Source organism: Typopeltis vanoorti, chromosome 20, assembly GCF_054136105.1.
Source record: "Typopeltis vanoorti isolate ZY-2024b chromosome 20, IOZ_Tvanoo_1.0, whole genome shotgun sequence".
Taxonomy (NCBI): domain Eukaryota; kingdom Metazoa; phylum Arthropoda; class Arachnida; order Uropygi; family Thelyphonidae; genus Typopeltis; species Typopeltis vanoorti.
The window spans coordinates 35,248,689-35,276,479 of NC_143568.1; the positions used below are offsets into that span (position 1 = coordinate 35,248,689).

A 27,791-nucleotide genomic window follows, 5' to 3' on the forward strand; every position below is an offset into this window, starting at 1 on the left:
AACATATAACTTCTTCCTTTCTATCTAATGGTTATAAGAATTGTTTCATTAAAAGAACTTTGAGTAGTTTTATATGTCTTCCTCTTCAAACACAGAGGAAATAATGCGCATTACTATCCCTTATGTACAAGGCATCAGTGAACGTATAGCAAAAGTTTTAAAACCACTGAATATTTTTGTTGCCTTTCGACCATTTAGAAAAACTCCACCTTTCTCACTTCTCCTAAGGAAAAGCTTCCACATCTTAATCATCCAGGTGTCTACCAGATTCCGTGCTCTTGTGGATTATCTTATTTCGGACAAACGGGAAGATCTGCCTCTATTCAGCTAGAAGAACACCAATCTTATATTGAATAAGTTAAACCTGAAAAGTCTGGACTTTCTGAACATGCCATCTTCACTAGACACAGAGTTCATTGGAGAAAGACAAGAGTTCTTCACAAAAGTCAGTTTCTCATGGAACACCTTTATAAAGAAACATGTGAAACTCTACTTCATTCTCCTAACTTAAACAGATCCGACTGCTTACGTCTATCCCCTTTATGGGAGATAATACTTACACCAGCTACTTAGGTGGCGCTTTTTGGAATTGTCAGTTAGTGTTTAATTTTGAGCTTAATGTACTGAAGATGCCTGTGACACACAGGCGAAAATTATACTATTAAATAATCTTTCTACGCGAGTTTTTTCCGTTATTTATTTTGTATCGATTCAGCAAGAGAGGCATGTGGTAAGGTTGTCTACAAAGATAGAAAAATGAGAACTTCATGGTGGACACAGGAAGTTAAAAAGGCAGTGAAGGAAAAGGAGAAAGCATATCAAAGTTCCTGGCAAATAAGCCAGATTGTGCTCTTAGAGAATACAGAGACAAATGTAAGAAAGCTAAACACTGTGTAAAACCAGTAAAACAAAAGTCATGGGAAGACTTTGATAAGAACATAGAAAATAAATATCAAGAAAGTGGCAAGGTATTCTGAAAGCTGTTGAAGAGGCTCAGAAATGGAGGAAAGAGTGCTGTAAAAGGAATTAGAGATGATAAAGGTGACATGAAAACTGGAAAAAAAAGATATCCTTTAAGCATGGAGTAATTACTTCGAAAAAGTGCAAAATGAAACAGTCAGTGACAGCACAATAGTAATAAATATTGACCAGACATGTAATCAGGAATATATATCCATACTTGAAGTAAAAATGCCATCAAAAGCCTGAAATGTGGAAAGGCAGCTGCCAAAGATGACATTCAACCAGAAATGCTCAAGTATGGAGGTTAAACGTCTTACAGTGGCTGCACTGCATAGTTCAGAAGGCCTGCACAAAGGGACGAATTCCAGATGATTGGAGTAGAGCTCTCATAGTACCCATATATAAAAAGGGAAATAAAACTGCATGTGAGAATTACAGAGGTATTTCTCTATTGAGTGTTTCTGATAAGATTTATGCAAGTATACTTGAGAAACAGTTGAGAAGAATTGTGGAAGAAAAGCTTGGTGAAGAAAAACTGGATTGAATAGAGGATGTTAGGATCGGATTTTCACTTTATAACAAATTGCTGAGAAATCATGGGAATATAACAAAGATCTGTATTTAAGTTTTGTAGATCTGGAAAAGGCATATGACAAGGTGCCAAGAGAGAAGCTATTCGAAACGCTACAGTTGTATCAGTGGAGCATTATATCAAGCAATACTTTGTCTTTATTTGAGTTGTAAGTCAGCAGTTAGAATTGAAAGAAGTATAAGAAGATGGTTTAATGTTAAATCTGGTGTCTGAGAAGGATGTACATTATCCCCTTTGTTATTCATTATCTATATGGATCACATTATAAAGAAAAGTGGTATTAAACCTTATATCAAAATTAGAGATGTTAATGTCGTCTCTTTGCTTTATGCGGATGATGTTATACTTCTAAATAAATCCGATACAAGTCTGAAAGATTCCCTGACTAAACTCAATAACTGTTGTAAAAGATATGGTATGAAGGTCAGCAATAAAAATACAAAGACAATGAAAATAGGCAGAATCACTGAAAATATCAACTGCATTGTGAATGGAGAACTAGAACAAGTAAAACATTTCAGCTACTTAGGCATGATTTTTAGTGAAGATGGTAAATTACATATGGAAATAGACAACAGAATCAACAAAGCTGGCATGGTAGGAAGTCAAATGAATACATTTATATGGAATAAGAGAGAAATTAGTCAAAACACACACTAAATTAGCTGTATAAAAGACAGTGTTCAAACCAATTTTAACTTAACTTATAGATCTGAGAAGGGGGTTTAGAAGTAAAACACTTGACCAAAGACTAGAGATCGCAGATATGAGAGTCCTGAAAAAGATGAGGGGTGTGAACAGATGGCATCAAGGACAATATCATATTATAATCATGGGAAGGTGTCTGTGGTTAAGAAATTCAATCAAATTATTCCAGTTTTGTGACCACATGTTTATTAAAAACTGTTTTTTAAAACTAAACAAGTACTAAAAAAAAATCAAGTTTGTAATATCAACTTGATTTTACTATATATAGGAAAAACACCATCATTCATTAAGAACAGCACAGATTTCATAGAGAAAATAAAAGATATACACATAGATCTTTCTGACATATTAGCGAGTTTAGATGTGGTCAGCCTTTTCACAAAGATTCCAAGAAATGAAACAGTAAACATCCTAGAAAATCTCTTCCCACCGGACATTGTACAGCCCTACAAACATTGCATAAAAAATCATGTTTTTCCTTTACCAAGACAAACTCTAGGAACAAAAAGAAGCACTAGCAATGAGTTCACCCCTCTCACCAGCTCTAGCAAACCTCTACATGGAAAATTTTGAAAATAATGCTCTACAAAACTGGCACATCAAACAAAAAATTTGGCTCTGCTATGTGGACGATATCTTCATCATTTGGCCAGGAACAGCACTAGAAACTGATGAACTGCATTTAAAGACTATCCTAATAACTTGCATCCTAACATAAAACTTACTCTGGAGCTAGAAGAAAATAAAAAACTTCCTTTCCTAGACATCCTTATAGAAATAAATGAAAGAAAAAACAGATTATCGTTCTCCATTTATAGAAAACCAACAAACACAGGATGATTCCATCATGCTACCTCACACCACCATCCCAAGCAAAAAATAGACCTAATAAAAACCTTAAGGGATAAAGCATACAGCATCCCCAGTACAGAAGAAAAGCAGAAAGAAGAAATACAATACTTAACACAGATCCTACAACTGAATGGTTTCAAAAGTAAGACAATTAAGAAAATTCTCAATACAGCACCTACAAGAAACTTAAATAAACAAGACTTCAAGAACGCAGTCACCCTTCTTTATATCAAGAATGTAACAGATAAATTAGCCAAACTTCTCTACAAGTATAGCATAAAAGTGACTTTCCTGCCACTTCAAAAAATATCAAACTCTCTTCATCCTCCGAAACCTCCACATTACCCAATGAATAAACCAGGGGTTTATAATATTCACTGTTCCTGTGGCATCTGCTACTTAGGCCAGACAGGGAGATTGGGAGAAATCCACATGAGCAAAGATCAAAAGGACGTACAAAAAAAAAGAGAGAACATAAGTCTGGCTTGGCATTTGACACAGCTTCTGTTGGTCATGATGTACTCTGGGAAAGAACAAACATGTCCTCCATTGATAAAAACTCCATTGACAAGAAAATTCAAAGAGGCAGCAAATATGATTAAAATTCCTACGCAATGCAACAAAAATCAGGGTTTGATTTTAAATCAAGTTTGGTCAGCATTTATTAAAAATTTACCCAGTTCAGACCTCAGACAGAGCGAACGTGAGCCACAGAACGTGACATCAAATAGCATTGTTTCCAGCTAACACACATTAACAGTTGTATAGATCTGCTATTCGGTTTTTTAAAGAACTTTCTAGATGTTCACAATACCAATATGAACTAGTTTTCATAATTTCTTGTATAGTGTACTTTAAACTTTTAGTTCTCTTTACCCACGAAGATGTTAGTCCGACGACTAACGAAACTTGTAGGGTTTGTTTTTTAGTACTTGTTTAGTTTTAAAAAAGTTTTTTAATAAACATGTGGTCACAAAACTGGAATAATTCGATTTAATATCATATTATAATTGAGGATATTAGGAAAGAACTTGACATTATTAGCAACCAGGAATTTATTAGCAGAGCTAATCTTAGGTGGTATGGTCACATAAACAGAATGAGAGAGAAAAGATTAGCAAAACAAGTGTTCTCTGCCAGGTTGGCAGGAAAGACATCCAGAGGAAGATCCAGATATAGGTGGATTGATAATGTTGGAGTCTTGACAGGTAACAGATTGATTTGGAGGAAAATTGTAGATAGGAAGTTAGTAATGATGTAAATTTTTCATGTAGTACTATCATATCCTGTACACCTCTTGAGGATACATATCAGGAATTTGATGATGAACTAATCCAAGCTATTTACAGCAAGGATCATGCAGCTGTTTGCAGAGAAGGAGGGAGAGAGAGAGATATTACATCATGGTTAAATGAAGATGATCCAGTAGTTTCTGGACTTCACGACTGCATTTGAGAATGTATTTAGAGAACTCTGGACAAATGGGTTATTTGTATCTTAGAAGACAAAAATATAGATAACCCATTGATCTAGTTGTTGACAATGTTACATCTTCTCAGATAGTTGATGGAGATGACAAATGAACTGAATAGCATGGGCAAAGTGGACTCAAAGTGAGTTTTACAGGGAAAAAAATCTTGAGGATATATATCAGGAATCTGATGATGAACTAATCCAAACTATTTACAGTAAGGATCATGCAAATGTTTGCAGAGAAGGAGGGAGAGAGAGATATTACAACATGGTTAAATGAAGATCATCCGGTAGTTTCTGGACTTTTCACAACTGCATTTGAGAATGTATTTAGAGAACTTGACTGGACAAATGGGTTATTTGTATCTTAGAAGACAAAAATATAGATAACCCATTGATCTAGTTGTTGACAATGTTACATCTTCTCAGAGAGTTGATGGAGATGACAAATGAACTGAATAGCATGGGCAAAGTGGACTCAAAGTGAGTTTTACAGGGAAAAAAAATCATGAGTAACATCAAAAAATTCTTATCCTGCTAGATGGTAATAACATCAAATATATGTCTTCAAATATATCTCTCTTTCTTCAGCAACAACTGTTCCATCAAAATGTGTCAGATATTTTAAGATATTTTCTAAATAAATATCTTAGAAAAAAAGATATAGATAACTCATTGGTCTAGCTGTTGACAATATTACATCTTTTCAGTTGCTGATGGAGATAACAGATGAACTGACTAGCATGGGCAAAGTGTGATGACTCAAAGTGAGTTTTACAGGGCCAAAAATCATGACTAATAGCCAAAAAATTCTAATCCTGCTAGATGGTGTTAACATCAAATATATGCCCTCAAATATATATCTCTTTCTTCAGCAAAAACTGTTCCATCAGAAAGTGTTGGGTCAGACAGATCAAATCTCCATTTCTTTCTATCCTCCCAGATTCTTCCATCATGAACATTGGGCCAGTTCAAATTTCTCTTTTCTAGATCTTCTTTTATCTGGTCTCTCCAGCATTTCTGTGGTCTTCCTCTTGTCTCTTCCACTCAAATTTCATTTCATACATTCTTCTTAGTATTCTTTCTGAGTTCATTCTCAGTAGATGTCCAAACTAATTCAAGTGAGAGTTCATAAGCAATTCTTCACACTTTTGACCCTAAATTATTCCTGAAGTCCAAATTTCTTATTCTGTCTTTCCTATTTTTGTCAACATTGTCCTTAAAACTTTCATTTCCATTGCTTGTATACTACAAATGTCTTTTTTTTTTCTTTTTTTTTTTAGTCTCTAATGTCTCTGCTGCACAAGTCAAAATGGGCAAAAAAGTAACTTTTGTTAAATGAAAACCTTGCACTTAAGTGGGAATTCACTGTCCCAAAGTAGACTAATTACACTATTAAAAAAAAGCTTGACATAGTGAAATCCTCCTCATTATCTCTTGGTCTAAACTTCCATCACTAGAAAGTATACTTCCCAGATATTTGAAGTTTTCACTACTCTTTAAATCTTGCCCATTGAGTCTAACGCCATTAATGTTTATATTTCCACTACAATTTAAAACCATGCTCTCACTCTTCCTACTATTAATATGTAATCCACAGTTCTGTATCACTCTATTTATCCATTTCTTCTGAATATGTCCAAATCACCACATCATCTGCAAACTGCTGTTTCACTCCTTTCTAGTCATTAACCATCTCTAGGACGCTATTCATCACCATAATGAAAAGCAATGGAGATAGCACACTTCCTTGTTGCAATCCATTGTTAAGTGTAAACCACTCTGAATTACCAAATTTAGTCCTTGCATAGCTCTTAGACTTAACATACATATTCTTTATCATGACAATTTCTTCTTTTTCTATTCTTATCTTATCCAAACTTTCCCTGACTTTTCCTCATTGAACCTAGTCAAAGGCTTTCCCAAGTCAAGAAATACAACAAACATGCTTTTTCCAAATTCCCAGTCTCTTTTCATCATTTCTCTTACAGCAAAAATCAGATCAACAGTTAACTGCCCTTTTCTAAAACCAAACTGCTCTTCTCTTGTAATTATACTTTCATAAATCTTCTGAAGTGACACAATAATGTGTAATTACTCCTCGATAATTACTACATTCCCTTCTTCAGCCTCCTTTATATATTGGAACAATAATTCCCTTGGTCCAATCATCAGGTATCATTTTCTTTCTCTAGATCAGTCTAAACATGTTGCATAACCATTTCAATCCTCTGCTACTAGAAGCTCTCAGTTCAACAGGCAAATCATCTATCCCATGGAATTTTCCATTCATCTTCCTTAATGTTTCTTCAATCTCTGCCAGACTTATTTCCTTATAAATTATTTATTTCACAGATCTCTGAGACAAATTCTTCAAGCAGCATGTGACAGAAGGAACTTGAGGTCAAAGAGTGTTATTGATTATAATGTCAGAGGGTGTTTCATTTAAAGAAGTAGCTATTCTGCCTCCAGTTGGTGAGAGTGATCATGCAGTACTCATTTGGGAAGTGATTAAGTTTATGAATGTTCCATTCAGAAAAGGTTACATGCTGAACTATAAAGCAGGAAATTATGACCAACTGAAGAGTATAATGAGTTTAGCGCAATGGTATCAGTTGCTGGATGGGAAGAATATTGACAGTGCATCGGAAGTATTTAAAAAAAAATTATAAGAGATAATGTGGAAGGAATACCATGTGCATGATGTCCATTATGAAAATTATAAGCAGAAGGCTAGAATAGTCACAACTGTTGTACAGAAAGCTAAGTCTGAATATGAAAAGAAACTGACTCTGCAAGCTAAAGACAACCCACAAGAATTCTATTGATATCCTGCAAGTAAAAGAAAGAATGAATATGAAAGAATAACTCTTCTGAATGCAGATGGTGTGAGGGGTGACAAATGCAGAAGAGGTTGTTCAACTAATGAGTTCCCATTTTGCTAAAAGTTATCAAACTGGTATATGCAACATTGAGTTCACTGCTACCTCTTCACTGAATGAAAAAATTCATGTGTATTAAGAGGAGCTATTAGAGATGTTGCACAAACTGAATAACAATTTAGCAATAGAGACTGATGGTATATCAGCACAGGTACTAAAAGAGTGTTCAGCTGAAATGGCTATTCCTTTGACCAGGCTTTATAATTTGAGTCTCAGAACAGGAAAAGATTATGCAGGAATAGAAAGCATGTACAGTAATCCCATTGCACAAGCGTGGTGCAAAGACCAATGCATCCAACTACTGCCCAATCAGTATCTTAAGAGTGGTGGTGAAGATTTTGGAAAACTTGGTTAGGGCTTGCAATCAGAAATCAGTTGATAGTAAATCTCTACTTTGCAATGAACAGCATGGGTTTCCTCAGGGAAGGTCATGTTTTAGCAACTTGCTCACATTCTATAATAATGTTACCATTAAACTAGACAGGGGGAATGGATACACCATAATACTTATGGATTTTGCTAAGGCTTTTGACAGAGTGCAGCATAGTAGACTGTGCATAAATTGGAGAAATATGGGTCTGGATTATAAAATATTAGAGTGGATAAGAAGATGACTGACTGACAGATATCAAAAAGTGGTATACAAGAGATGTGAGTCTGCAAGATTTAAGATAACCGGTGGTGTACCACAAGGATCAGTCATTGGCCCACTCTTATTCAATCTGTACATTAATGATACTGGGAAGGATTTGACAGGTAAGATGCAACTATTTGCTGATGATGCAAAGATAGGTAGGGTAATCAGGAATGCTGCTGATATACAGTACTTGCAGAGAATGATTTGAATAGGCTGGAATTGTAGGTATGGGAAAATGGATGACAATTCAATGTTGGTATATGCAAAGTCATGCACTTTGGCATGATTACATATCCAATGTCATATTATGTTGATGGGATTATGCTAGAAGAAACCAATCTTGGAGTGTTAGTAGATAGCAGGATGAAGTTCAGGGGCCATGTAACAAAGATTACAAATACAACTCAAAAGATAATTGCAATGCTGAAATGAACTTTCACGTGTAAATATAAGGATGTCATTTTGCCTTTTTTACAAGGCCTTGATAAGACCTCACTTGGACTACTGTTCAGATCTGGTATCCTGGTTTCCATTGCAATTCTTATATACTGAGAGAGTACAAAGGAGAGTGTTAAAATGATATCAGGATTGTGGAATACTGATTATGAAGAGATTGGGAATTCGTATACTGCAGACACTAGCAAACAGGAGAAAGAGAGGTGATATGATTGAGTCTCACAAACGTCTGAAAGGGGTCATACAAGATTTCAGTTGATGGAATTTTTCATTTTATGGAGGGTGGGGAAAGGACAAGAGGGCATCCTTGGAAGCTGAGAATGAATGCTGCTAAGAAGCAGGTGAGGGCTACAATTTTCTCTCATAGAGTGGTGCTTGACTGAAATGGATTGTCACTGGATGTTGTGTGTGTGTGTGTGCAGACAGTGTGAATGAATAAGTATGATAGATGGTGCGTGTGTGTGTGTCCTCCCTCGATGAGTCCCTAACTCCCTGGAGATCTCGATCTCTCTCTCTTAGTAATAATGTTGCTACATCATCTTAATCTCTTTTCCAGTAGTCACAAGATCTTGGAGCGTTTCATTTATCACTATTTATTAAAAAACCTAACTATTCATTTCTCCTTCTTCTATTCTTCAGAAGTCCAAATAATATTTTTTGTCCCCATTAACGTCTTCTTCCAACTTATGTATAAATTCAGCCCAGCTTTTTATCTTTTCCTCTTTAATGTTTTTTTTTTGCATAGTTCTTTCTCTGATTATAAACAAATCTATCAACATTTGATCTAGTCTTTGTAAACCTCCGAAAAGCTTTATTTTTTTAATTTGACTGTTTTTTTTAACTCTCGTTCCACCAGCATGTTTCTTTCCCTTTTCAAGTGGAAACCTGTTCTTGCCATTTTCCATTCCTCATCTACATTATCTGAGTAGCTAACTAGATCCATGAGAAGTTAACTCGTGGACCTTGAACCTAATCCAAGACAAATTCTTGCCTTAAACATATACCTATCTGGGACAAATATCCTTCAACAACAAATAAAACCTATAAACACAGTCCAGCGACCAAAGTATATAATAATTACTTGAGATTGGGATTCAGATTGAGTAAATGAGGGGTGATTTGCCCATCAGAGAGGGGGGGGGGAGAGAGAGAGAGAGAGAGAGAGAGAGAGCTAGTGGCTGACTTCTAAATCTATTATTAATTCATATATATCATCATCATCATATTCTCTGCTGTGTATCCTCAAGTGGGTATACAGTCTTATATACAGCAATATCTCAAACAGTACAATTAATGCATGCCGAAAAAGTATGAAGTGTTAACTGAAACTGTGCCAAGCAGACCATTAAAGCAAACAGGTTTCAATGTAATGTAATTTCAATATATATATATACACATACATACTTTCCAAGGTTGGCTAATGTATGCAAACATACACTAGGTAGGAACTGCACAAAATCATGTTACAAGGCTGAATTACACATTACTAAACAAAGGGTGTCTAATTAATCATAAAGGAAAGTAATCAACTGATTTCAAATAATTTTTAACTGAAAACTTACAGCAGTTGCTAGCTCATGATCTGACATATCCTCCATAAAAACAGGCCTCTCTGTTGGTACTACTGGTAGTTCATCTCTGCTTCCCATCATAAGAACTGTCACACCCTGATATATAAAAATAATTTTTTTTATGGTGTTAGAAATACTGTCAACCACTTCTAAACAACCTGAATACTTCTAAGTGTTTAATAAGGGAAACTATGCAATTATTAATGCATGATGAATTAATACATTACAGATATGTCAGATGTTACAGATAAAGTTGTATAATTTCATGATTTGAAGCTATTGTTTGGGTCCATTAAATGTCAAAGCTAAAGAACGAAGAGAAGACCTCCATATATCCTGTAAGGAATGTGAATATATATCCTGTAATGTGAATAACTTAAGAACACTTAAGACCCAGCATTCAATCCTAACCCTTCTCAGAGTATGTTCTGATATTAGGTAGCCAGCTAGATATTAAATGAACAAGGATGGGATACCAATTTGAGACTCAGGTGTTATAAGACTAAATATCATCAGTATATAAGAATTTGTGTGAATTCAAAGCACCTATCATAGTTGTATGCTAAGCTTAACTACCATTCTTATGTCAGTGCATATAGAGTTCTAGATTGAAACCAAAATGGTATTAGAATCTCTTGGATTAGACGAGATTATAAAGCAATTTAATTTAGTTTTATATTACAAAATCCTGCACTCTGGATATACAAAAACGTCCATTACTGTAATTCCGAAAATGGGCTATGTAGCAAACTTTAAAAATATCTCTGAATAAACATTCCTATTTGAAGATAATGTGATGCAATCATTAAGCACTGATCCATAGGATTCAGTAGCTAGCTACAACTTCCCTGCAGAATAAGTCCAGATCATGTGGTTTAATAAGCCTAATATAGTCTTGATAGGGGTGCTTAAGGTTCAAAGCTGTATAACTGAGAGGAGACCTCCACATAGCCTTTAAAGGAATGCGGAGAACTGACCAGGGCTTCTGACCTAATGTCCAATCCTCACCTTCTCGTGGTGCACCCTGTTGGGTATCTACTTTGATACTGAACGAACGAGGATGGGCTGCCAATTTGGGATTTAGCTGACCAAATTGTATTCTTATTGGTTAAACCAAAATAAAAAATGATGGTACAACATGACAAAATTTCATGCCGGCTGGGGCGTCGCCCGGTTAAACAAGGCCCCCGTTGTTTTCGCCAGGGAACCAGGGGGAACAGCGAAAAGTCAGCTACTGGAACAAATCTGAAAACCAACTCAACATCACCAGAGTTAAACATCGGTACTATCAACGTAAGAAGCCTGAATGGCAAAGAAATGGAGCTAGCTGAGGAATTAGATAAGTACCAGATCGACATAATAGGGGTGACTGAAACAAAAAAGACCAAAACTGGTGAGATCTTTCTGAGCAATAAACACAAAATGTTATATTCAGGCAATGACAACCAAGGAAAAGAAGGAGTAGCCATAGTATTCAACACAAAATACGAGGCTAATCTCCTTGAATGGCAGTCAGTATCGAGTAGAGTAATGTGCAAATATGAGAATGGGGAACTGGACAATGAGACTTATTTGTGCCTATGGTCCCACAGAAGGTTCTACTAAGGTAGAAGTGGAGAAATTTTTTGACGCTTTAGAAAAAGCAACTGACACAATGAAAAAGGAAAAGTTGGTCCTTGTTGGGGATCTAAATAGCAGAGTAGGAAATGATTGTGAGACATACAAAAATATTTTGGGAAAATTTGGAGAAAAGAGCAAAGCTAATAATAATGGCAAATATCTGTTGGATTTCTGCTCAGGACATGGACTGGTTATTACTAACACCATGTTCCAACATAAAAATTTGCACAAATTCACATGGAGAGAAGAGGCTAGGAATAAGATAAGTCTCATTGACTATGTTATTGTTGATAGTGATGTTTTCTCCCTGGTGCAGGACACCAGAGTGTACAGAGGATTTGAAATTGGAAGTGATCACTATTTAGTCTTGAGCAGGATAAAATTGAATTTCATATTGAAAAGAATGACATGTAAGAAAGTTTTAAAGCGAATAAAAGTTGAGCAGCTCTCAGATGTGAACTGTAGACTAAAATACAGAAAGATTATTGAAAAGAAAATGAAAGAGTTTGAGAACAGGAATCAAACCTTGGAGATTCAGTGGCAGACTCTGAAGAAAACATTGATTGATTCTGCCAGAGAGGCATGTGGTGAGGTTGTGTACAAGGATAAAAAAATCAGAACTCCCTGGTGGACACAGGAAGTTAAAGAGGCAGTGAAGGAAAAGAAGAAGAAAGCATATCAAAAGTTCCTGGCAAATAAGTCAGCCTTTACTCTTACAGAATACAGAGACAAATGTAAGAAAGCTAAACAGTGTGTAAAACTAGCTAAACAAAAGTCATGGGAGGACTTTGGCAAGAATATAGAAAATAAATATCAAGAAGGTGGCAAAATATTCTGGAGGTTGTTGAAGAAGCTTAGGAATGGAGGAAAGAGTGCTATAAAAGGAGTTACAGATGATAAAGGTGAAATGAAAACAGGAGAAAAAGATATCCTTGAAGTATGGAGTAACTACTTTGAAAAACTGCTAAATGAAACAAGCAGTGATGACAGCACAGTGATAAAAAACACTGACCAGACATGCAGTCAGGAATACATATCCATACTTGAAGTAGAAAAAGCCATCAAAGGCTTGAAATGTGGAAAGGCAGCAGGAGTAGATGATATTCGACCAGAAATGCTGAAGTATGGTGGTATAAGAGTCTTACAGTGGCTGCACTGCATAGTTCAGAAAGCCTGGACAGAGGGACGAATTCCTGATGATTGGAGTACACCTCTCATAGTACCCATATATAAAAAGGGAAATAAAACTGAATGTGAGAATTACAGAGGTATTTCCCTACTGAGTGTTCCTGGCAAGATCTATGCAAGTATACTTGAGAAACGGTTGAGAAGAATTGTGGAAGAAAAGCTTGGTGAAGAACAAGCTGGATTCAGGCCAAATAGAGGCTGTCAGGATCAGATCTTCACTTTACGACAAATAGTGAGAAAGCATGGGAATATAACAAAGATCTGTATTTTGTCGATTTGGAAAAGGCATATGATAAGGTGCAAAGAGAGAAGCTATTCAATATGCTGCAGTTATATGGTGTCAATTAGGCATTATATCAAGCAATACTTAGTCTTTATTTGAGTTGTAAGTCAGCAGTTAGAATTGAAGGAAGTACAGGAAGATGGTTTAATGTTAAATCTGGTGAGACAAGGATGTACATTATCCCCCTCTGTTATTCATTATCTATATGGATCACATTATGAAGGAAAGTGGTATTAAACTTGATATCAAAATTGGAGATGTTAATGTCAGCTCTTTGCTTTATGCGGATGATGTTATACTTCTAAATAAATCCACTACAAGTCTGCAAGATTCTCTGACTAAATTGAATAGCTGTTGTAATAGATATGGTATGAAGGTCAGCAATAAAAAGACAAAGACAATGAAAATAGGCAGAATCATTGAAAATGTCAACTGTGTTGTGAATGGAGAACCTGTGGAACAAGTAAAACATTTCAGCTACTTAGGCATGATTTTTAGTGAAGATGGTAAATTAAATATAGAAATAGACAACAGAATCAGCAAAGCTGGTATGGTGGGAAGTCAATTGAATAAATTCATATGGAATAAGAGAGAAATTAGTCAGAACACTAAATTAGCTGTATACAAGACAGTGTTCAAACCAGTTTTAACTTATGGATCTGAGAGCTGGGTCAGAAGTAAAACACTTGACCAAAGACTAGAGACCGCAGATATGAGAGTCCTGAGAAAGATTAGCGGCGAGAACAGATGGCATCAATGACAATATCATATTAAAAATGAGGATATTAGGAAAGAACTTGATATTGTCAGCATCCAGGAATGCATTAGCAGAGCTAATCTCAGGTGGTATGGTCACTTAAATAGAATGGGAGAGGAAAGATTAGCAAAACAAGTGTTCTCTGCCAGGTTGGCAGGAAAACGACCCAGAGGAAGACCAAGATATAGGTGGATTGATACGGTACAAAGTGCCTTAGACGATAGAAATATAAGATCTGATAACGTTGGAGTCTTGACAAGTAACAGACTGATTTGGAGGAAAATTGTAGATAGGAAGTTAGTAATGATATAATTTTTTTATGTAGTACTGTCATATCCTGTACACCCCTTGAGGGTACATGGCAGGAATTTGATGATGATGATGATAGTCTTGATATTCAGAATTTCTTTTCTAACCTAAATGGTTATGATTGAATATAATAAGTTGGAAACTGGATATTTGAAACAAAATAATACCGAATGTTCTGATATGAGAGACTAAAATTAACAAAACACAGATCAGATGCATATAAATTCCATTGTCAATCTGAACTCTAGCATCAGAAAATATTACATCAATGTGGTCTATTGTATTATTTGAAAGATATCACTAATGATATCTTTCAAATGTACAGTTGTAAAAACTTTAGAATGTGAATATGAAAACATGACAGGTCTGAAAGACGTATATCTGTTTTCTTAAGGAGAATATCGTTCAAGATATTGACAGTTTAGAAATCTAGTTTAGAGTTGTATAATTTCACAATTTGAAACTACTTTAAAGGTTAGGTGTCCCTTAAATGTCAAAGCCAAAAAACCAGAGGAGACCTCCATATATCCCGTAAGGTATGTGAACCCAGCATTTAATCTGAATCTTCTCAGTGTGTGTTCTGACATTAGGTAGCCAGCTAGATGCTAAATGAACAAGGATGGAATACCAATTTGAGACTCTGCTGTCGTTTTGGATTTTTATGGCACACCATCAACTATTGGCTATAATGCATCATATCAATGTTTAAGAGTGAAAATTGTAACCTGTAAATAAATAAGAAGCAATTTTTATATTTAAAAAATGAATACCCATAAAATCACATAAAAATATCTGTATAGTGATAATTTTTTAAAAAAATTATATGTTATATTTTAAAAATTTCACACAGCATTCACACATAGGTATGTCATCCTCCTCAATAAGTGTATAAAATAACTAAAACCTATACAGAATTGAGCAAGAACAACTACCTCTTTATGATTCTGTTGGACTTGACTGCCATAATTTAATTTTATATTTAGGTTGGTAAAATTTACTGTTAGTTTCCTTATTCCATAAAGTTTGCCACTGGAATATTAATTTGTCTTATAATCTGCCTGTAATAGGTGTAAAGAGCAGGTAGATCATGGTATCTTAAGGGAAGAGCTGAAGCAGCTACAATATTTGCAGCTTCATTTATCTTAATCCTAATGTGGCTTGGGATCCAACACAGGCAAACATCCAGATGGAGTCTCATTATTTGAAAGAAGAAATGATAGATCCAAAAAAGCACTGGATGCTTGGTATACCAAACTTATTAGTCCTGTAGAGAACTTATTGAATCATGTATAACTAAACCCATGAAGTATAAATAATGCACTATTGGCTATCAGTTTTATGTAATTTGATGCAACTGTATGTCATGCAATTCAGCAGTATGGCGCTACTACATTCTGGCAGGATCTGATTAGATACTATGCTAGAGATTCTTGCTTTGAATCATCTGTATAAACAGGTATAAAATCAGGGTATTCTGCTCTGTATGTTTGAAAGAGGTGCTGTAGACAGAGGCAGGAGTGGAAAGTTTAACTAACCAGCAGAATGATAAACTGCATGATGAAAAATGCAGTCATGCCACACCTGCATATTTAGTGGTGTCCATGCAGTATCACAGTATTGGGGGGGGAGGAGTCTGACAAAGTACTGTTTTTAAGCATCACACTATCTGTTTGCTTCCAGTCAGATCAAATGATCTAATGTTAAATGATGTTTATGGAAAACAAAGTTTTATGGAAAAAGGTTGTTACTCACCAGATAAAAGATGGAGTAAACCATCTTTTACTACCCCAATGTATAGTAACATTCTGATTCACAACAGGATTTTATTTTGATGGCTTATAGAAAGACAGGTGCTGATATCAAAGTGGCACAGATAGTTTGTTTGCTATGACATAAAGCCTAGGAACAGGCAATGTTTGATATACTCTAGCTGTGGTTCTGATTGATAGTGAATAGGATCTAACCACTGACGTATTCGGGCTCAGGCAGAAGCATAGAGTTGGGCCTGTAAACAAGTCTCAAATATACATGGGAAGAACATCAGTCTGCATTCTAAAAGGTTTTAAGCTGGGTGCAAAGGAGACTCATCTCTCAAATGAAGTAGATATATCAGTCTTTTGTCAAATACGAGTCGCAAGAACTTTGTCTCTGTTGCAACTGGGAGTCTTAGTTCTTGGTCAGAATACATTTGTGGAAAAAATGTATGTGACGTTTTCTGTGATGAAAATCTAAACCCATTTGAAAGTACTCAGATGATCAATGGCTTCTCTAATTTTTGTCATTCTTGCAATAGGCAAGAATGACAAAACATTGTAAAGTTATTCTCATCCTCACATAGAGCATTATTGACAGTTGCAGGAAATTGCTCTATTACAGAATTAACTTTGTCTGCAAATAGTATGATGCTTAAAGCAGTACCTTGTGGAAATCTGTCCTCTTGGAGACAGGGTCAAGAGACAGAAGGTTAATCAAACTCAGGCTTTATTCTTGGAGGATGCCTCCCTCTCTTTTATATATAACTGAATCTTTCAAGTTCAAGTAAGATTAACCCTCCCTCGAGCCTTTCTACAAGTGGAGGGAGTTACACAAGGTACTGTTTTAAGCATCACACTATTTGTTTGCTTCCAGACAGATTAAATGATCTAATGTTAAATGATATTTATGGAAGACTGACTATGTCTTGGAAAAAAAGTTGTCACTCTCCAAATAAAAGATAAGAGGTAACCATCTTTTCCAAGATCCAAAAAAGCTGTTCAACTTTGATGGGGTTTTTTAAACTTTTACTTTTCAATATGATCACTCACAACTAAATGGTGATCACTTCCTATTCAAATCCCCATTATGTGTTCTGAATATTTTGTGTTCTGAACAAACATGAAGATATCACTATCAACAAGCCTTTACTTATTTCTCTTTCCTTGAAACATGGCATTAGTAATGACTAGTCCATATTCTAAATAGAAATCCAGCAGGTACTTATTATTATTAGCTTTACTATTTTCTCCAAATTTTCCCAAAATATTTCTATATGTCATATATTCATTTCCTACTCTAATGTTTAGATTTTCAACAAGGACTAACTTTTCCTTTATGTGATGCCTTCATTAATGATGTGAAAAATGAGTAGTATACAAGTATCTCCATGCAGTCAAAAGACTCATTGCACGAGACCCATACTAACCATTATTAGCACAAAACCTATCATACCTCAACTTAAACTAATTCACTATGTAGACACAACTACCTCTGTAAATCTATTCCACTCATTTTCCTCTCCAAGCAAAAAACCTAGCCTGTAAATCCTTACTAATAACATTCTTACACAATTTCAAAGTGTGACCCTCCTTGTTCTTCTCCTACTTCTAAATGAATTGAAAAATTTCTTTTGTGTCAATCTTATAGAATAATTTGAGTTATTTTGCCTACTTTTGTAAAATGTCCTCTGAACTTCAAATCTCTATTCCGCCATCACCCCTAGATCCCTTTAGTAAGTTTTAAATTTCTATCATGTCTCTCCCCACCCCTTTTGTCTATTAACTAAACTCTGCAATCCACACACACATCTTCAATTTATCCTCACAGGGAGCATTCCGCAGACACCTGTTCACCAGCTTGGACAGTCATCTCTAAATCCTCTCCACCACTTCCTGATCCCTAAGAAATCCAGATGACCAAATCTCTGCACAGAAGTTAAGATGTGAGTAAATTATAGCCTTATAAAGAGGGATAATAACCTACCTATATTTACTTGTCGATGTGTTCTTCAACATGCAAGTAATGCTTTGAGTTATTTTGCCAACTTCTGCAATATGTCCTCTGAACTTCCAACCTCTACCACCATTAACTCCCCCCAATTCCTAGTCTCTTTAATTTCTTGTAATCCAGTACTCAATATTGTAAAAATAGTCATAATTTAAAATTCTGAATATTTTTACAAATTGTTTATGTTAGTACATTATTAGTTTTGGTTTTATAGCATGCATTGTCAGCACTTGCAATGTGTCCATTATTGATGTTATTTTGTCAAAATAAACTTTGAAGCATTTAAAAAAATTTATGTACTTAGTGGATTTGGATAGTTGTGTTACTTTCAGAAATTTTATTGTGGTTTAAAATTATTAAGTGCTGTGTTTTATGAAGACATTCTCGTAACGCTAACAGAGACGACAGATCAGCCATTATACTTAACTTCTTGCGTGCCACTTTCATGATGTCCACATGCTTGCCGAGGAGTTTGATGGGTGATTGACAGCTGACAGAGAGCATTCAGTATCGAAGTAATGGGGAAAAACAAGAGAGCGCTAATGGAAGTTTAAGAACACAGATGGAGGAATTTTGTTCTCAGGAAATGAAGTTTTTATGTGACAGTCAGAGAAATATTAATAGAAGATTCTGAAAAGGAATCGTAGAACTGTGAGTCTTTAAAGTAGAGGAGTTGACTGTCAATAAGTATTGCTAAATAAAAGAAGATATTGCGATGTTCTAAAGGAACGTTCGAGGAAACGCTGATTGGAAAGTTTCATCTGTCTTAAGGATGCCGGATCTATTTGTTATTTCTACTGGAAAAGGTGACGGAATTAGTGCAACTTAGATAAAGCAGTTGTTTATAAAGCAGTAGAAGAAACCTTTTTCGCTGGTATACAAAAATTAACAAAATTGAACTGCATGAGGTAAGAGTACTTATACTTCGATGAATTCAGAATATCTATACTTCAGAGTCAGGAGGAATAATATGTGCTACATAAGGGTGATGAGAAAGAATCCTTTGGAAAAGAAGAAGAGAATCTCATATCTTCGGAAAAAAGGCCTTAACAAAGAAACTGACTATGAACATTTTGTTATTATGTAAACAAGGTGTTTAGTCTAGTAGACGTGATTAAGTATATGTTAAACAAACCAGTAATAGAATGAGTCAGAGAATGGGTGATCTCTAAAGTGTAAGTTTATTTTAAAAGGCCTTGGATTCGGTTAATTTTGTAGTTAGTTGTGTAATTTTATTTGAAGTGTATATATTGTTTTTGTTTTATTAAATGCATATATTTTGTATTTGGTCTGGAGTCAGTGATTTTCGGATTCTGAAAGAAACAGTAAAAAGTCATTGCACCAATCAGAATTGAATCCTTGTGCATATAAATAAAAACACTCGGAAATGAGAAATAATCGTTATAGAGAAAATCTCATAACAAATGAGGATTAATAATAATTAATAAATAATCCCTCTTTATAACAATATGATATAAATATGTAATTTTTTTTGTCCTAAAGTGCATTATGTCACACTTTGCAACATTAAATTGACAACCACTATATCCTTTGTCCACACTGCCAATTTATATAAATCATTCTGCAGGATATCTACACCACCTTTATCAACTATTGCCCTCCCCAGTTTTGCATCGTCAGCAAAGAACTGAATATCTATCCTTAAATCTTCAGCTATAGCATTGATATAAAATTAAAGAGTAGTTCCCATAGTACAGAGCCCTAGGACACTCCACTAGTCACCCTCATTCACTGCCAATCACCCCATCCATATCACAAGCCTCATAATCATTCCCCTTTGCTCCAATTTATGTAACAGTTTCAAATGCAGTATTTTCAAAGTCCAGCAATATTATGGTATAGTCATTTCCTTTGTCCAATTCTGCTGTCACGTTATTATAAAATGTAAATAAATTACTAAGGCAGGACCTGCTTTTACAAAGCCATGCTGACCATATGCAGTAACATATTCCTATCCTGTTAATAACCCTTGAGGGTACATATCTGGAAACTGATGATGACCAACTTTTCCAAAACTTTAACCACTACTCCAGAGATACCAATTAGTCTGTAATGTGTTATTTCTGTCTTGGAGCAACCTTTATGCAATGGAACTATCTTACCTCTTTTCCCCCCTCCCTTGGAAACTTGGCAAAGCTGACACTTAGATTTATTAACTTTGTCAGAGACACTGTTAATAAATGAGCTGATACAATTCAATCCCACTGGTGTATTCACATTGATATTTTCAATATACTGAGTACCTCCAGTTCATCTACCTCAATTCTCATATCCGATTAATTTTTTAAGTAGGATATTTATTAAGAACACATGTGTCCTTACAAATGTGTTTAGTATGTGCTGGTATATATGTTCTTTGCTAGCAGGAAAAGTTGAAAATTAAATTTTATATATATATATATATATATATATATATATATATATATATATATATATAACATAGACACAGAGAGAGAGAGACAGCAATAATGGTAGTTGCACAAAGGGAGAAATTAAAATTAACATTAAGCAGGAGAGGGGTATGCCATAATAATACATGGTACATTTAATCATTTTAAGCTGCAAGTACATGAAAAAGTTAAAAATACTTACATCTTTCAGCTTTATTGTTCCCCAATCATCATCCTAAAAGAATAATTATATATAATTCTTCTATTGCAATGTTAAAGATCAGAAATAAATATTTTGAACATTTTTATAATTAATTAAAACAAATGTACAGCTAAACGTATTTTAGATGCAGAACCCATTATGACATCCACTAACATACAACTATACAATTATTTTAAAAAAATACTGAAATCTGATGCTTTTATACAAATCATCATGCTGTATAAGGATTCATTTTTAGAATAGCTAAGTATGCAATAGAACTTAACTAATTAATTGAATAACTGATAATGTAAATGACTGATATTGTAAAATCAGTTAATAAAATCAAAAACTTAAGCATGGATCACAAATGAACTAAAGTATACAAATGCACACACGGTTGGTGGGCAGTACCATTTATTGGGACTCAGGAGCCCAGAAGCAGGCTCAGAGCAGAACTATGTTGTATATGTTTTTGTCTTTCTTGGGTATACCATTGTTAATGGGTCTTGCTAGGGAAGGAGTGAAAAAATTTTTTGCCAGGGCCTCAAATACTTTCTAATTGGCCTTGCATACATATTCAAGAAAGCAACAATGAAATGCCCTTAGGACAAAGAGATCATGTGCTTGGAAATGAGGAGTAGTGTTCAGTTGTTTCCCATGGCAACTTAGTTTGTGTTTGCCATCTGAACTGAAGGATTAAATACACAATATGCCAAACCTTATTAAGGCTAAGATCATCCTGCTCAGACTGTCACCTTCATGTGAAGGTTAAACTAAATTTATTTTAATTAAAAGTATTACTAAAACAGGTTTTACCATAGCAGTTACACTGTACACTGCACTATTTACAACCACTATAACGAAGGTAAGGAAGTTTCTCATATACAAGGATGGTTCCATAAGTTTCTGGCCCAACTAACTTTTAGAGGTGATAGAAAGAAAACAACTGTGTCACTTTTCAACATAATCTCCCTTCACTTCAACACACTATTCACATCTTTGAATTAACATTTCTATGCCCTTGAAAAAATAGTCTGTACTTTTGTCTGCAAAATGGCCTAAAACTGCATCTTTCACCTCATTGTCATCTGCAAATTTTCTTCCTCAAAGGTCTTTCTTCAGTTTTGATGGGAGGCGGCAGTCACTGGGTGCTAGATTCGGGCTATAGAGCAAGTGTTCAATCTCCTGGAAGCCACAGTCCTTCACTGCAGCCTTCACAACAATAGCTGTATGGACTGGATCATTGTCATGAAGCAAGCAAGCACCATGATTCAGCATTCCTCGTCTCTTCTCCTTTATGGCATCGTGCAGTTTGTGCAGGAGTGAAACATAATATTTTGCATTCATGGTAGTATTTCTCTCCTTGAAGTCAAGGGAATTCCCTTGCAATCTCAAAAGATTGTTGCCACGATCTTCTTGATGGACTGAGAGACCTTGGCTTTTCTTGATGGTGCTTCACCTGGTTTGAGCCACTCAATGGAATCTCTTTGGAAAGAGGATCATAATAAAGGACCAAGGTTTCATCCCAGGTGACAACGGATTTCAGCATTTCTCTCTCTGATTCCCTTGGCAAAGCTCTAAAAACTTGTGGGAACAAGTCACATGATGCTCCTGAATTGAAGAGGAAAAGTCAGGGCACTGTGTGACCTGTTCCCAGAAGTTTTCAGAGCTTTGCCTCGTGAATGATGTGAAAGACGGTTGTTATAGAAAGTCCCAACCCTGCTGAGATTTCTTTGAGCTTCAGCCATCTGTCATTGAGCAGTTCATCCTCAACATGAGAGACATTTTCCTCAGTCACCACTTCCACATCACGAGGTTCATCTTCGATGCTCTCTCTTCCTAAGCAAAACTGTTTAGCCCATTCTTTCACAGTGAAATATGAAGGAGAAGCTTCTCCATAAACACCATCCAATCGCTGTGTAATAGCACTTGAAAAAAGCCCTTCTTTGATGTAAAACTTTATCATAGCACGGTACTAAATTTTTAGCATTTCAGCCACTTAGCATGCCACATATTAGTCAAATGAGTGCCTTCAACTGAATGACGCAGGTAGAGAGTTGAAACTGGTACACTAACCTCCCCATAGATGGTGCTATCTGTCATGCATGGCATTTTAAAATTGGCACGAATTTTGTATATGAGGCCGGAAACGTTTGGAACCTATATCGTAACTGGGGCAGCAAGTAAATGTGATGAGTACCAAGAAAGATTTATGCAAAAATATGTAAGAAGAAAATAAGAAAACTTGCTGAAGGAAGAATTTACAAAGAACAAGTTGATTTAGGCCAGAGAGAGAAAGAGAGAGAAAGAGAGAGAGAGAGAGAGAGAGAATGCCAAAACCAGATTTTTACTTAAAGATTGTCAAAAAATCATGAGAATATAATATTTATTATAATATATTAATAATATATTTATTATAATATTTATTTATTATTATTATTATTACGGGTATCTCCATGGAGTCAGTAGACTCATCGCGGGAGACCCAAACTAGCAAAACAATATCTGTCATATCTCTTCTTGAATTCATTTACAGACGAAGAGCTCACAACTAAGTCAGGCAATGAATTCCACTCATTCACCACCCTCCAGGCAAAAAATCTTGTTCTGACACCTTTGTTAACCACACTCTTCTTTAATTTCCAGAGATGACCTCTTGTTCTTCCATCGCTTTCACACAGCTGAAACATTTCCCCTGCATCAATCCTATAAAAACCTTTTAGTAATTTGAATGTTTCTATCATATCCCCTCTTCTTCGCCTATCAACCAATCTCTGCAATCCACAAGCTCTCAATCTATCAATGTAGGGAGCATTTTTTTATATCACTCACCAACTTGGTCACTCTTCTCTGAACCCTCTCCACAGCCTCCTCATCTCCAAGGAATCCAGGTGACCAGACCTGAGCACAGTAATCCAAATGTGGAAGTATCAATGCTTTATAAAGGGGAATAATAACCTCTTTATCTCTGGATGTCAGTGTGTTCCTCAACAACCAAGTAATCCTATGTGCAATCTTGGACACCTTAGCAATGTGTCCTCTGAACTTCATCTCCCTATCTACCAATACCCCTAAGTCCCTAGCCTCATCAATCTCTTGGAGTACCTTTCCATCGATGTAGTACACAGCTGGTAATCTTTTAATCCCAAAATGCATGACTTTACACTTTTCCACATTGAACTGACATCCATTTTCTTTTGCCCATTTTACCAGCTTATTTAAATCCTCCTGCAAACTTTCAACATCAGCTTGATTTAGGCTTGTTTACCTTGAAAACTCATTTCAAAAATATTTGGAACTCAAACTACGTGGTATAGAAGGAAAAATGCCAGCCTGGTTGGCTGAGTGGTTAGTGTATCCGCTCTCCAGTCAAAAGGTTGTGGGTTCAAATCCCGCAGTGGGCATGGACGTTTGTGATTGTCTGTGAAAATACTAGTGGTGGTGGTCAGCAGTAGATGATGAAGGTAGTTGCAGGTGGTGGATTGGTGAAGACGGAGAGTTGTAGAGTAGGTGCCCTCCCTCGATGAGTCTTTGGACTCCCTGGAGGTGTTACTTAGTAATACTAATAATTTATAATCTATATACGTGGCCTCCTTATTAAATAGCAATACCATGAACTCTATTAACTAAACAGCTTGTGAATTCTCATTTTCAAATAGTGAAGTTTTTTATTCAGAAAACTTCACTATTTGATGCCTAAATAACAATCTCTAGAATGACACTTTCCAAAAATATACAAGCATGTGCTAAAGTGATGCAATAAAGCTTCAGATATGCGACTTTATCCAATAGTGTTCATGGTCACATTATGAATCTCATAAAAATTATTTATTTATAATGCATAGAGAAAAATGAAATTATTGACAAAAAATGAATAAATAAAGATGCTTGAACTGTAGTTTAGTTTGGAAAATGAAATATTAGTTTCATATTTCATACAATTTGTTAATTGTGTGAAATATGACACATTAAACCAAGGTTAAAAAAAATATCGCTTACACCGTCTTGCATTTGATTGAGTAATCACCAAAAGTATGCACTATGAAATTGGAAGTTTTCCGACACAGTGCACAGCGACACTGGCAATTCACTGTATTTGTTAGCTTAATTTATTTTCACAAATTAAATGCAAATTAAATTGTGTAGTTAACAAAAGTTTATAAAGGAAGATTAAATATATATCTTAACCAAACCTATGCACATTTCCCTTTGTATGCGAATATTCATCAGATGTAAGTGTTCAATATTAATTTCAAGCAATAATATTTCCCATTTCAAACAAAAGTACAGTACTGGTGAGTCTTTTTCAGTTGTCAATCATTTCATTTTTCTGTATGAATTACTTATTCTTATTAAATATAACCATTCTCACCAATGTGAGATGGACATTAAAAAAAAAAATGCAAAAAAAGTAACAACATGCTACTTGTACTTATCCAGAAACTAGTGCAATATTATTAATTTATCTACAAAAAGTTCAGAAAAGAGAAAAGATAATTTCTAACATCATTTGATGTTTACTTGGCATCAAATAATATTTATTTATCAAATAATAATTTTTTTCCTTTGAAATATGGTTCTGAAAGCTTTCAAGACCCTTTTGTTTAACTGGGAAAAAAAATTGTTTATAAGAACTTAATTATTAAAGAAAGAACCATATAGCTTCATTTCAGCGATGTAAAATTACATAGAAAAGTGGATATTAAAAATCCAGAATTATTTCAAAGCCAGATATTATTGTAAGTTTCATAAAATTTGACCTGAGTGCTTCCAAGAATATAATCCTGGGCATCAGAGTTGCCTTAGCTTGCACTACTTAAAAGAACATGACTGATGCCTAAGCACCCATATTCACCTTTTATTAGTGCATTATTTTAAGGTTTCACTGGCCTGACAGCTGTTTTGAACTGGTTGGCTCTCTTCAGAGACCAGGCAGAAACTTTAAGACAACAAAAACTATCATTCGGTACTAAAGAAATCAAATGTCAAAAAAATGTATTTTTCGTAAGTGAAATCTTGGTCAGTGTGTTAAAGTAATTACTAAAGAAAGAACCAATTGGCTTCATTCCGGTGATGTAAAATTAATTAGAAAATTAGATACAAATTTGTAAGAAATGCACTAATAAAAGTGCGAACATAGGAGTGCTTGGACAGCAGTCGTGTTCTTTGAAGTAGCGCAAGCTAAGGCAACTCCAATGCCGAGGATTGCATTCTTGTAAGTTCTCAGGTCACATTTTAAGGAACTTTCACAAGTTTCTACAAACATTCAGCTTTAATATCCACTTAAAGAATCATAAGAAAAACAATTATCATAAACATACCTAATCCTCAACTTCAACAATAAAAATGACGTTAAGTTTCACTTTATTTTTTGGCAACTAGTAACAATTTTAATTTTCAATTTCAGAACTTTTGTTAACTTCCTCAGTACTGAATTACATAAGTGTAGTCGGTATAAACTATGAAAAGCACTTTAGAACCAATTTCAGAAGTATGTTTAAAAAGACAAATTTTATTTATCTGCTTGAATACATTTATACACTGCAAAAAAACATTATGGATCCAGAAAAACTATGAGTTAAGAATGCTATCAGTACTAGTAGTCATAGTCTTAGTAAAAAGTACTGTTTTTGTATTGCTTCAATGAATTGTGGCTGTTTTTATAATCAATATAAGGAAAATAGTAAAATGCATTTCACTTGCAGTCAAAACAATTGCAAAATTCATTATTCTTACAGAATGTATACACACTTAACTGTCAGTGAGTAAACTTTCAGACTAATATAAGCTAATTACTTGATGTGAAGTTGCATCCCTGAGGTCATAACTGGTACATAATGAAATCCTTCCTGTTGTCATACTATAAGTATGGAAACCACAAATGTGAGACGTGCATGCATGTTTACAGAATGCCTAGTACCACCTACAATGGAAAGGCAGTTGGTGTGTGTGAGCATGCATAATCACTCAGCTAACTTCAAAGGACAAAACCAAAGTGAAAAAGATCAGAAAATAGTAAAATTTTAGCATTCTAAATTATTATAAAGGTCATGATATGCCTAAAGATCTGTTTTGTTTTCTGTAGAGAAAAACTGTATAAGTGCTGGAATTCATTTTATGAAGTAATTTTAATAGGATTATGAACAAACAAAACTTAATTTAGAACAAACAGCAACTTTTTAAAACTTGGACATATGCAATTAATCTGGACCAAACAAATATTTGTTTCATGATTACCTGGAAATACACAAGATGAAGCTAAAACACTTTGGGAGCTGCAAGAAGCCATTATAAAGTTATGGAACCATGAATTGACAATTACATCCATCAAGAAATTGATTTTGTCAATGTCTTAGCATCGGTAGGAATGTCAGTAAAACTTTTGAATGTTAGAAAAACTGTGTTTAGTTGAACTTAATTTTGATATCGGTATTTGTTTTGCCAGTGAAAATATCACTTGTCCAATCCACTTAGAAATATTTGTAAAAATGTGTCAAGTTTGTTGTCATTTCCTAATTATGTCACGTCTTGTACTGAAAAGAGCCAAATATTAATCAAAAATAAAAATGTTATATTACCTTCTTCATTATTTGTGACAATTATTGTTATTACCCCTTTTCTAATAAGTATTCAAATTTAATTACCAAAAAATATTGTTACAGCAGGTGATGCAGTTTCTATGAACATAAATGCATTTATGTAATTACAGTTATGCATATAACCAATGATGGCCGTTTATTTTTTATGATAAAAAAATCATATATTACAGTGTGGAAGTTTTTCTTATTTTGTTTTGCTATTATTTTATAGTTACAAGGGCTAGAAATAAAAAATATATATACAGTTTGGTCTATCTCATATTTGTATTTAAAATTACCACTAGATTGTAAGGAGAAAGAATGTTTTTTTTTTTTTTTTTTTTTTTCAGTAACATTAGCACACCTACAAAACTGAGTTAATAGTAGGCCAGTAATTTGTTCATCCCCTCCCACCTTTTACCCATTGTTAACAATAGAGAAGACTGCTGAAATTACTACTATTAATTTACCATGAGCGAGTTAA

General features: G+C 34.8%; 1 protein-coding gene across 1 annotated transcript in view; it reads right to left on the minus strand.

Moving 5' to 3' along the window:
* The window catches only part of Usp14 (ubiquitin specific protease 14), a 231,536-nt gene that overhangs the window by 194,478 nt on the left and 9,267 nt on the right, over window positions 1-27,791 (minus strand). Inside the window, exons 3-4 of the mRNA XM_090410762.1 lie at window positions 20,727-20,759; window positions 10,186-10,290 (exon numbers count right to left, since the gene is read on the minus strand). Of these exons, the coding sequence (XP_090266888.1) occupies window positions 10,186-10,290; window positions 20,727-20,759 (138 nt within the window). The remainder of the gene's footprint in view (window positions 1-10,185; window positions 10,291-20,726; window positions 20,760-27,791) is intronic.